This window comes from Lissotriton vulgaris, chromosome 1_1 (assembly GCF_964263255.1).
Source record: "Lissotriton vulgaris chromosome 1_1, aLisVul1.2, whole genome shotgun sequence".
Lineage (NCBI taxonomy): Eukaryota > Metazoa > Chordata > Amphibia > Caudata > Salamandridae > Lissotriton > Lissotriton vulgaris.
The window spans coordinates 876,291,680-876,304,428 of NC_141685.1; the positions used below are offsets into that span (position 1 = coordinate 876,291,680).

Sequence of the window (12,749 nt, forward strand, 5' to 3'; positions counted from 1 at the left end):
CTACAATCTTTGACAACGTCCATATCTACATCCAACCCATAGAGACCAAAAATTACGATACAGGGAGTTAGTTTAAAAGCTTCATTTGAGATGAGATCCACAAGATTAATATCTATGAAACCAACACAGCATTTCAGTCATCCTATTCCACAAGCAATAATAAAGGACATCAAACTCAGTTCATAAAATAATTATTCCAGACTGTTTGAAGATGGGACAGCAGACACCTCCCCTGCAAAAAACAGGGGTAGATAAGAGATCTAAATGATTTCTGCCTGGTGTTGGAATTCCCCTTCTTTGCGAAACAGCCTGAAATAAATGTGTACACAACCAACTGTCCCAACAGAATGGACAGTAAAGCCTACAGGACAAGTTCCAATTTGGTTTCATATCAGGTCACAGCAACAAATTGGCCATCTTACACGTCATGGAGGACTCTAAATATCCTGGACCAAAATGACTCTTGCCATCTTTTCCTACTCAACCTGTCTTGATCGTTCAGCACAATCCAACAGCCTCTTGGAGCTACTCAATTGCAGTATCTGGCTTTCAGGAATTTTACACAAACTGTTCACCTCTTTTTGACATTATCTAAAGAGTCGAAGTCAGAATGGGCATCTCTTAAGGATCCATTATCTCCCCATTTTCCAACCTATGTATGGCACGGTTGACAGATTCTCAAACACGAGAACCTGGCAAACTACATGTACGAAGAGGACAAGCAGCTGTACCTGAAAATTTCCTTCATGGTAGATATTATCCAGCTCAATGACAAATGAAGGCCCAACTGACTGTCGCAAAAACATCTCAATCTGAATCCCACAAAAAAACGTATTTCTACTATTCTATCCACTCAACGCTATCAAACACAATCCACTTGCCTTGGAACCAAGAATTCCTTGGGATAATCCTGGATAAAAATCTTAATATGCAAGCACACATCAGCACACCCGCACGCAGTGAGTTTTCAACAACTGTGAGAAAGTGCCATCTTTCTTGCCTTGGTATGCCCCCATTTTTTTCTGAACTGCTGATGTGCTTGGACAGTGTGCCCTGAGTTCCTGCCAACCAGGTACCCAGGGCCTGTGTTCCCTCCTTAAAACTGTGTTGAAACTAAAACCCAATTGGCATCTCTGGCCACCTTTCAGCCCCTAGTAAATGGTACCCTAGGCACCCAGGGCATGGTGACCAGAGAAGACCCCTGAGGGCTGAAGCACTTAGTGCCACCCTCAGGGGCCCTGTACCCTGACATCCACACACTGCCTTTGCAGGCTGAGTGTCTAACAGAACTAAACAGAGAGTCAACATGGTACACACCCGTGTGCCATGCCCATAGAACCCACTGCCCTGGCATACTTCAGTCACCCCTCTAGCTGGGTGCCCTATGCCAGAGGTGTGGGCACATGTTTATGAGCCCTGTGCCCCTACAGTACCCAGGGCCATTCCTGGGCCATGTAAGTGCAGTGATGCCATTAAGAGTATATGGTGCTGGGAGGTTGTCACTACGAACTCCACAGCACCATAATGGCTACACTGAAGACTGACAAGTTTGGTACCAAACCTCTCAGCACATTAAACCCGCACTGATGCCAGTGTGGGATTTAATGTAAAGTGCACCAGAGGGCATCTTAGAGATGCCCCTGGAAAACCTAACCTACAATCCATGTCTGGGCTGAGTGGCTGCAGAGGCTGCCACAAAGCAGACATTTGCTGGACCCCTGGGTGGAGAGCCCCCGCACTCCTGGGCCTGCAACAATGCACATCCTGGGCGAGGTGCTAGGTCTCCTCCCCCAGGATGGGCAGGGGGAAGCTTCAAAGGCATGCCTGCCGCCTCTGTGAGCTTCTCCAGACCATGATCTGCCCCCAGCAACTGTCCCCCACCAGTTCTGACCCCCACTCTGGCGGGAAAACTGGCAGGAAAAACTTTGTCAGGAAGGGGGGTGCGCCAGCCTATGCCAACCCCACCCCTCAGGTGGAGGAGACTAGGTGAAGCACGACCTCGGGCTCCGGCCATTGTGAAGATGGGGTGCCCTGCCCAATCACAGCTAGGCTCCTGACCCCTCCCACAGGAGAGGAGCTGGCTAGGGGGGGTGTACCCACCCCACGATAGGGACCTGACAACTGACTTGGCCCCAGCCCTACCGGCCTGTCGATCCTGGAACCTGCTCCTGCCTAATACCGGAGACTCCTGTGGACAGCAACCTTGGGACACCCAGAGGACCTGCCTGCCTTGACCCTCCTAAAGCCTGGGACTCCCATCAGCAGAGGCTCTGCTGCAACAACACCCCTGGTGCCAGCCAGGAAGTTCCAGACCAACCCACTCTGCACCCGCCAAGCCCGGCCCCAAGTGATCCAGGACCACGAGGATGTCCCCCCCGGCGATTAGGACCCGTTGTTCAGTGCCCAAAGACCCTCCTGGACGAACCCCAACGACGCCTGCAGCATCAGGACAGAAGACCCCTCCGACCGAGACCAGCAGGAGGTAAGATTACCCAACCTCAAAAGAGACCCCTATACCTGGTGCCCCATGGCCCCCTGTGCCCAACTCCTGTGTGCCTACCTACCCTCCAAGATCCCAACTTACCCCTCGGACTGTTGGTCGCTCCAGAAGATCCTTCGTCCCCGAGCCTGCAGACTTTGTTCCCTTGTCAAGTTCCTCATTGAATAACATTGAGCGCCGGACTGCTCAAAAGCACCCTGCACCCAGCCGCCCAAGTGCCCCTGGCAGTGCAACCTGTACCCTATCCTACTTCCCCATTTGCCCTGAGCAAGTTACCAGGAGCCCAGCTCTCACAGCTGCGTGGCCTGCTAGCCAGCAGCCACCAACCGGAGGCCCCCCTTTACCTCATTGGATAACATTGGGCCCAACTACCTCTGCACGCAGCCGCCCCTGTGCTGCTGAGGGTGTACAACTGTACTTACCTGACCCTGGGGGACCCCCTGAGTCTATGACCGGAACCTTAGCTTCACCAGTCGAGTACTCACCTGAAAACCAAGGACTCACTTTCCTGCCTTAGGATAACATTGACTGGTTTGACTCGAAATTTCTTCTCAGTGTTTAGTTTTGAAACTTTAAAATATTCATCTAAAAATCAGCCGAATATCGAAATCCGAAGTACTTGCCTGTAATGAGGAGAGAAGCCAGTGCTGTATCTTTTAGCACAGTACTGAACCGCAAAAGTAATCACAACCCTTGTTACTAGTAATCTAAATTTCGACCATAGGAAACCATTGACTGTTTTTCTGTGAAATTTCTTCCGTCGACTTTTGAAAGTTACAAATATTCCTTAAAAAATCGTACCAACTACTAAAACATAATTACTTACCTGTCTTAGGTAGAGACCCTAGTGCTGAACCTAGGAGTCCAGTACTGGATTACAAAAGTAACGAGAACCTACTTTACCTGTGCTTTGAATTTCCTCCCACTGGATAACATTGCTGATTTTGACTAAAAAGTTTTTAAGTGTCAACTTTTAAAATACCTTTATATTCTTTAGAAATCATTGCAATAACTAGACGTTTTTACTAAACTTTTTTCAGCTTAGACCCCAGGACTGAATCTAGGGTCCAGTTATGAAGTTACAAATGTAACCTATAAAGTAATCAACTGCATTTATGTAGAAAAACCCATTGAGCTCAATGTTAAATTGTGTTTAGAATTGGGTTGCCTACTGCAACCATTGTACCTATTGTGTTTACAAAGTGTATTGCCTCTTTGCAAAGTAATTACATGAGAGTACTCATATTGAGAAAAGTATAATTTGATACCTGTTGGTTCTAAAAATATAACAACTATATTTTTGGATATAAAAACCATTGGCCTAGAGTTCATTTCTTGAGTGTGTGAAACCTTTTGCTGACTGAGTGTGTGCAATAAATGCTTTACACTGTCCTCTGGTCCTGCCTTACTGCTTGACCAAGCTACCACTTTAGAGAGTAAGGTCAGACCTGACTTTAACCTCGGTTATACCTCCTGGGATTGTGGACTATATGCACACTGTACCTTACTATGGTCCAGTACATATAGAGCCACTTTCTCACAACTAAGATTCAGGAAAAAAAGACTGACACCCCTCCCACACACAAACAACCAACCCCCAAATCCCATCTCCAGAACAGCCTGACAATATGGAACTCTTTCCTGGCAGATATTAGTCTAACCTGTCGATAACCATTTTCAAGAAAGCGGTTAAGAGGATTTTAATAAGTGGATTCTTAACATTTATCTGATAGAGCCCATCTATGCTCCCTTACATTAGGGTCATTATCTTCCCGAGATGCAGCACTCAGTCCCCGCAGCACATCAGGAAAACAAGCTTGGACTGTGTGTATTATGGCTTATGTAATGGAATAGTATGTTTTATGTAATGGAATGGTGGGATGGGTCATGTTCACACTTTACAAAAATGTCACATTAAAATATTAACCTATGCTTGGATATAGCCACTGCCAGCCTCTGTGCTATCCCTCCCTCCTCGCGTTCTCGCTGCATCTAATGTACAGTTGAATAATTGGTCCAGAGTCTTACATCAGGTAGGATGCACTGGTGAATTTATGTTGCCTGAGGACAAGTGCTGGAAGTGAAAGAAAGAGGAGGGGCATCAAAGGGGAAGAAACCTTGGATGAAAAGGAGAGGGATTCCTAGTGATGGAGAGTAGCGCTTGAGAAGGAAACAGTCCGATACCAGGGTGAGAAGTAGAAGATTAACAAACATATTGAAAGGAGGCAACTCACATTACAGACCCCCCATGCCACAGTGCACTCCTCTGAAGTTGCGGACGCCTGGTTTGCTTGACATTCTATACCTGGAACGAAAAAAATAAGGTATAAGCTTATTTCCTTAAAGGGTCAGAAACGGGAAAGATGCTTAGTTCACATGCTGGCTCAGCAACCACTATCCTGGAAATTAGGGATACAAGGTGAGTAGTTAAGTGTGGTGTGGCTGCTACAGCCATTTAGATGCATCCTACTGCAGACAGTGTATTTGTTCCCACCGCCACTGCACACTACAGCCCTTCACATTTGTCACGATAGGCTTGAGATAAAGTCACACTTACACAAGTCCATGATGTGGTTCCTGCAGATGGCGCAATTATCGACCACGATATCCCAGGCCCACAGTGCCACAGCATTCCACTGCAAGATAATTGAAAACCAATAAGGAAGGAGGAGCACATCAAGAACACAGCAAAAGGAGCACTCTACACACAAACATCAAGAAAAATCATGTGAATCTTATCCCATGCACACACGCAAGTATAATAGTCAAACTGACATGGAGTACAGGTGGTATCATAAATGACAGATACAAGTTATTGTGTTCTTTTTTGTATTTCTTTAATCCAACTAATGCCCAGCCAACTTGTGTTTCGTCGTTCGGGGAGAACCCTATGACTTCTTCAGGGCTAAGGACAATATGATAAACAATGTGTAAACCTGACAAGCAGTAGTAGTGAAGAACATTACACCGAGTGAAAACCCAACTAAAGTGCCCAATCAAACAACCTCCAGTGACCAGGAGGAGAAAGTAAACTGGGGTAATAGTACCCGCTGGGTGCGAACAACCTGTTCTATTTAGACTTGCTGGGGGGGGCAGCTTCGGCCCCGAGGCGGCTGACTAGAAGACCTACGCAAATAATTATTGCTTAGAGCCGCCCGTATCTATGGTATGTTATGTTCAATGAAATTTGTAGAGCGCACTGACACCGTGGGTTTCCTGGCGCTGTAAGACAGAGGTGAATGTGGGCTCTGAGGAGGCTGAATTGAGCCAGGTGGGGGAAAAAAGGAAGGTTTTGAGCAGTTTTCTGAAATGAAGGAGGGAGCTACTGGATTTGATGGACAGGGGAAGAGGATTCCAAAATTTGGGGTCTAGGTGGGCAAACCGACGGCCACCGAATTTGTTGGTTTTGGGGGCAACAAGCAGGTTGAGGTGAACTGAACGGAGATTGCGTGTTGGACGTGTGGGTTGATGAGTGTTGTCAGGAAAGCGGGGCTGGAGCAGTGGAGGGATTTGTACGTGAGGCAGCCCAGCTTTAAGGCCGCCCTTTGTTCTATAGGTAGCCAGTGCAGTTTGTGTAGCACAGGTTTGGCCGACTGCCATTTGGGAGTTTTGTAGATGAGACGGGCTGCTTGGTTCTGCACGATCTGGAGGCGACGCAGCAGTGAGTGTGGGAGTCCGTAGTACAGGGAGTTGGAAAAGTCCAAGCGGGATAGTACCAGGGAGATGATAACCTGGACCAGAGCGTCTGGTGGCAGTAGGTGACTAACTTTACGGATTTTACAAAGCTGGAACGTACATGAGATCACAGCGCCCACTTGAGATCTGAGGGAGAGTTCAGCATCGATGGTCACACCAAGACTTTTTACTGATTTCACGGGGACCGGCCTAGTTCGTTAGGTCAGAACTGCGGACCCCAGTGGGAGGGGCTGGAGCCGGGGAGGAGGAGCTCAGTTTTTCCAGGATTTAATTTTAATTGGTTGTAGTTCATCCACTGCTGGATGTGAATCATGGCGGAATGGAAGTTGTTCACAGCGTCCGAGGAGTTGAGTGGGAAGATGATTTGCAGCTCGTCAGCATAGTTGTACACTGTGATGTCCCAGCTCTGAAGCGAGTGAATCAGGGGCCGGAGGTAGAGGTTGAATAATAGGGGTGACAGGGAAGAACCCTGAGGGACTCCACAAGTCGTGGGGGTTTTGGACGCTGTGTAGGGGCCCAAGCGGACAGCTTGGGTTCTGCCGGTCAGAAAGGACTGGGTCCATTTGAGGGCAGGACCCTGGATGCCCGCCCGCTCGACACAGCGAAGGAGAATGTTGTGATCAACCGTGTCGAACGCGGCCGACAGATCCAGGAGTACGAGGGCCGGGGAATCCCTGTGTCAGCGTTCCTCCTCAGCGTGTCTAAGACTGCTAGGATGACTGCCTCAGTGGAATGGGCTGGCCTGAAGCCGGCCTGGTTAGGCTCCAGGTGGCAGGAGGTCTTGATGAAGTTGGAGACACCGGGTGACGTGGGCCTCAATTAGCTTGGAAAAGTAGGGCAAGGGCGATATGGGACGGTAGTTAGAGAGTTCCGCCGGGTCCGCACCAGGTTCCTTCAGGAGCGGCACTAAAATGGTCTCCTTGAAGGCGCTGGGGACAATGCTGGTGCTGAGAGCCATTCAGCAGGGGTAAGATGCAGTCGGGTAGTTTGAGACAGACGTCCCATAGGACCGAAGGAGGACAGCAGTCATTCGGAGAGACTGATTTTACCCGGGTCGCAAGTTCGGCTAGTGAGTTGGGGAAGTGGGTGAAGGTCAGTAAGTTGTTCGGAGGGGTGTCTGGGGGGAGTATCTGAGGGAGGGGGGGATTGAGTCCTTGATTTTATTGATTTTCTCGATAAAGAAAAGATAGAGAGCATCGCAGGTCTCTTGGGTGGGGGTCTGAACCGGGAGAGTTCTGTCATCTGAGGTAAGTTCATTCATGATTTTGAAGACATCCTTTGATTTATTCTCCGCAGACGAGATTCTGTTTGAAAAATGTTCCGATTTGGCTAGGGAGATTGCGTTTTTGTATTCTCTGCGAGCTGTAGTGTATTGTAGTCTGACTGAGTAATTGCGTCTCCATGTCCGTCCCAGCTGGCGCACCTTGAGTTTGTGTTTCTTAAGGTCGCCAGAGAACCATCTGTGGAGTTGTGGTATCTGGTGCGGGGGAACTTAGTTAGGGCGGCAAATTGGTCACTGGCCGACTTTAGCCAGGTGCCAATATCACCTTCCATTGTGTCGATTTTGGCTGGTGTGTTAATAGCTGGACGGGTGTCGGCTAAGGTCGCAAGGAAGCCTTGGGAGTCGTGGGAGTTCCATTTACGTGAGAGGCCGCCAGCCATCAAAGGGGCGGAGGTCCTGCCAGTGACAGTGATGGTGGTGTCGACTAGGTGGTGGTCTGACCAAACGCAGGGGAAGACAGATGGCTGGGAGAGTGCTAAATTGTGGGTCCATAACTGGTCCAGGATGTGGCCCTTGATGTGGGTGGGCGAGGAAATTTGTTGGGTCAGGTTAAGGCTATTGAGGGCTTCGAAGAGTTCTGTGGCGTGGGGGCCGGCGTTGACGTCATTGAACCAGTAATTAAGGTCGCCAAAGAGAGCTAGTCTGGTGTGCAGTGTCAGTAGGTCGGACAGCTGTACGATCAAGGTGGTAGCTAAGGATGGCATAAAGTGTGGGGGCCGGTATAAGAGAAGGAGTGTTAAGGCTCCTGTGTCAGTTTTTCAGACTGATGATTAGGTTGTCTACTTCCGGGAGGGTAAGGAAAGATGTGGAGATGAAGTTAAGAGGTTTTGATATAATGGCTGCCACCCCAACCCCGGGACGATTTCCAGTGCGGTCGGCATGGAGGATGTAGTAGTCTGGGGGGAGGGCAGCCAGAATGTCAGGGAGAGAATCTGTGGTCAGCCAGGTTTCTGTGAGCAGAAGTAGGTCTGGTTTCTCATTAGACAGGAGGATATAGATATCAGCTTGGTGTTTTACCAGGGAGCGGGTGTTCAAATACAACACCGGGGTGGAGGTGTCACACCTGGCCGGTTTAGCAGGGGGTATGCTCCGGCAGGGTGGGGGGGGGGGGGGGGTAAGTCTGAGCACGCGAGGCCAGCTGTAGTGATTAGTCTGATGGTGGTAGTGGAGGGTGGTGGGTATGGGAGTCACAGTTCTCTAAGGGAGTTGGCAGAGTATGAGATGGAATAACCGGCATGGCTGGCCCCTGGGCCCGGCCCGGACGGGCGCAGACGGGCTTGCCTTTGGCGCGCCGTTGCGCACGTCCGCTGCGCGTCCGGGGAAGGCACATTGTTTTTTAAGTGAAGGGAGGGGGCGTGGCCTGTGGGCTTGGAGACGAATGGCGGCAATAGATCACAGAACCGCGGCAACGCTTAGATCGGCTGTGCAGGGATTTCTGATGCAAATAAGGACTGGGGAAGTGCACAACAGATAAAAACAATCAGTTCCGATTTTTACAATTTTTAAAAAACGAGCGTACCCCCGGCTTTCCGCCTCATGAGTTGGTTGCTGATTTTCCACTGCTTTTTGTGGGCGTCTTCCTCCGTTCCCTTCATTGCAGGAAGAGCGGCGTCCTCCAGTGATGTGTTATATCTAGGAACCCGATTCAATATTGTGACTTTATGCCCCTATACGGCTATAATCAATAATATCCCTATAATGGCATAATAATCAGATCCATATTTCAGTATATCGCCCCTGCAGCCCAAGGCATGGCAGAAGCTACTTCCTTAGATTCCTAGAGAGCACATCGAGTTCTTTCGACACACCAAACCTCCAGCAAACTGGGAACGCCCCGCTTGCTTTGTTTTGATTTGTAATAGAACTCCTGCGAGCACTGTAAGAACGGCCAGTTCTTAGTGACATCTTATGTCCAAACCTTACGTCAAACTCGGCACCTTTCCAGGTATAAATATACCAACGTTGCCTTAAGCAAACACACGGTGGTGATTCTGCAGCAGAGCAGCTAATCTACTTTCCGAGAGCCCAGCAGAAGCGAGAAGCCCACGGACGCTGCCCCTCCTCTTTGACACGCTGAGAAAGACGCTGTCTTTTCTCCTGCCGAGAAAATCCAGCTCCGGCGTTTCCAGCCTACCCTTGCGGGTGACTGGGATATCGGGTCCTGAGAGGGAGATACCAGACCTCCTACATTCTATTCCCATGGTACAGTGCTGACTAAACCCATAGAGAGAATTCTTGAACAGATCCTTGGCAACAAACCTACTTAACTTAAACTGCTACTTACTTACTCCTTCCCACGTATGAGGCTTAGGTCAGGTACACCGGGGTAGGCGTATTTTAGAAGCACCAGTTGAGCACGTTAGCCTATGTATATATGTTTTATCCATTTGAAAGAAACCATATCAATGCTTTTACAGTATTATTTCATAATACTCCTTTTACTGTACGTACTTTACTTCACAATAAGTATTGCAATTGTGGCAATTCATTTCTCTTGCATGAGAAGGAAGACTGCTCAATAAATAATACCTTTTATTGAAAACGCCCGTCTCTCTATTCTCTGCACCCTGGTGAAATTAAATATGCACAACTGACTGAGTGAAATAGCTGTCTATTGTTTCACACTACTCTAGAGATTGACTCTTATTCTGAGGGAGCAAAGTTGTCATGTTTATGCGGTTGTCGGAAGCCGAATCCCTTCTTGTCTGAGCCAGGGAAGCGGATCACTTCCTATTCAGTCAAGAAAGTTTCCAGTGACCTCTGAGCTAGCTGGCGCAAACCTAAATTAAGTCTAACATAGTCAGTAGAGACCTAGAAGACCTCAGTCTTACGTCTAAACTGCTGTTTATGTTATTCCAATGCGCAGGGCCTATAGGGAAAATAGGAACTACACCAGTTTCTTGGCCGGAAAACACAGACTGCCTGGGCTGAAGCTCGACCCTCTGCAGAGACGTCCTTCCCTTCCTAGTTGAGCCTAGAAGCCATTTCCTGTGGGACCACGGCCCGACCAACAGAAAAGCCACTGATTACGGCTCGTGTTCCTCTAAGTTGATCACTGACACACATGCACATAGCTTGCTTAAGTGACCAGTCTGGAATGAGATGAGGGGAGCCCATTACTCAATCTCTCACACAGCCCAAGCAACTCTTCTTATACCAACAGAACTACACGAAGTCCTGGAACAAAGTTACACAGAATCAAGCAGCCAATTAAATTGTCCCACAAACTGAGGAAACCACCTGCCTTCACTGCTCCGCAGCAAGATTAATACTCCCTTTATTTATCTGCAAGGAATGTGTAGTTCTGTTTTTCCATTACCTTCACAATGTTGAGTCTTTGATTGTGCCTACAAGCTTGTAAGGGGAAACAGGTGTATGGTCAGGTGTTAGACCTGTCTGGCCTTTTGCGTAGCCCCTCCTATTATTTATTTATTTTGTCCCCTTTTTGCCCCTCATTTCCTTACTATCTTTTTGTGTCCACTAGATTTTTATGGTGTTGGCCTGGGGGATAGATGCTCTTTTGCCCTCGTGGTTTTTCACCTTAGGCCTAGGTGCCTTTCCTGACAGGAATTCATTCAGATCTACAAAATGGTGGTTTTCAACTGCCACAACTGCCACCACTGGGACTGGGTCCATAGGACACAATAGGATTCTTCTAGAACCTTCCGGTCCCTTCTGGACCTTTTGAGGTCAGCCTATAAAAAGGCTGGTGTGTGGGCGGCCATGTTGTGATGACCATAGAACCCGAGGAGTGAGTCTGTGACCTCGGGAGGGTGGCGCACAATTAGTAATTAGTTACCTTTAAGGCTGACACTTACCACTTGAGGACGCCCCCCCCCCCCCCCCCGAGTCCCTTTGACTGAGCCCCAGTGTGGTTCATTACCCCTGAGGGAAGTGGCCCTTCAAGCTCCTGCTGGCCCCCCTCTGGTCCTTCCTGAACATTCCTCTAACCCCCTTGATAAGGCTCCAAAAGACTGACTTACCAGCCTTGTGAGTAGCGCAGCGCGAATCCACGAGGGGCCCTGAGGAGCTGTAGTCAAGGAGGAGCCCCTGGGACCCCGCGCGGGTCTGAGGAGGTACATCGCCCCTGGAGAAGTGTTGTGAATAGCGCCAGCTGACTCGGGAGACACCGCTCTCTCGCGCAAGCCCCGATACGCGGAGTTCGTGAATAGGCGGCGCCGGGCGGAGACACTGCTCCTTCGCGCCGGTTCTCTAGCGCGGCTGCCAAAGGAGTGAGGTGGTAAGCGCAGGAGAAAGCACGTGCAGCGGCGCCCAGCGGAGACACTGCTCCGTGGCGCCTGTGTGGAGGCGCGGCTACCAAGAGATGAGGTGGGCAGCGTAGGAGGCAGCGAGGGAGACTGCGCCCGCGGGGACACCGCCCATCGCGCCTGAGAAGAAGCGCGACCACTCGTGTGGAGAGAGTGGACGCGAGTGGCAATTCCAGGCCACTGGTGCCTCGAGGAGGCCTTCCTTAGTTGTGGGGCTGCTGGGCATGTGGCCTGGCCTGGCCTGTGAAGAGGAATCGACTTGAAGAGTGAAGCCCTGGCTGCTGTGGTTACCGCTTCTGGTCCCAAGTAAGGTGGAGAAGGGAGGGGCTGTTAATTCACTGGGCAACCCCCGTGTGACACCAAGGAGGGGTGGTGCTCCAAAGTCAGCCAGTATTTGGTTAACTGAGAAACTGAAGGAGAGGAGATTGAGACTAAGGTCTATTGACCCTGCAAAGTGAGGAAACAGTGTGAATAAAGAGGGCAACTGCCCAGTGACGTTTACTTTAACCCCTGTGTGCCGCCAAGAGTGGGAATTATGCTAAAGATCTGTATTCTCTTTCAGAGGCGGGAGGAGGGAAAGTAGCTCTGGGCTTGCTTGACCAAAAGTATTTAGGCTGTACAAATAAGCTGTGTTGTGCACTGAACCTGTCCATTGGAACCCTAAAAATAGTCACCTGTTCTAAGGGAGGGAGTGTCACCCTTTGGGCGCCAATTTAAGTGTATAAGCCTGAAGATTTTCAACTGAAGTGAATGTTTAATGTAACATCAAAAGTACAGTAATAAGCTAAGTAAGGAGGAGAGGAAGAGTTTACATGATAAAGAAGTGTGACCCTTAATTTGTATTGTAAAAGTGATTTTGAAACAACAAATGAACCTAAGAAAATAAGTAACGGACAAGAGAAAATATAAAGCTTTTTCTACTTTTATACAAATTAAGGTGTAGTGTCATTTTTTTGTGGAAATGCATTGAGTTACCGCTGGGTGGTGTGCAACCTTTACAGAT

The 12,749-nt window shown here is 49.1% G+C and overlaps 1 protein-coding gene across 1 annotated transcript in view; it reads right to left on the reverse strand.

Moving 5' to 3' along the window:
* RBX1 (ring-box 1) overlaps positions 1 to 12,749 on the reverse strand; it is a 33,911-nt gene that overhangs the window by 7,396 nt on the left and 13,766 nt on the right. The window contains exons 2-3 of the mRNA XM_086958351.1: positions 5,058 to 5,136; positions 4,735 to 4,805 (exon numbers count right to left, since the gene is read on the reverse strand). Of these exons, the coding sequence (XP_086814477.1) occupies positions 4,735 to 4,805; positions 5,058 to 5,136 (150 nt within the window). The remainder of the gene's footprint in view (positions 1 to 4,734; positions 4,806 to 5,057; positions 5,137 to 12,749) is intronic.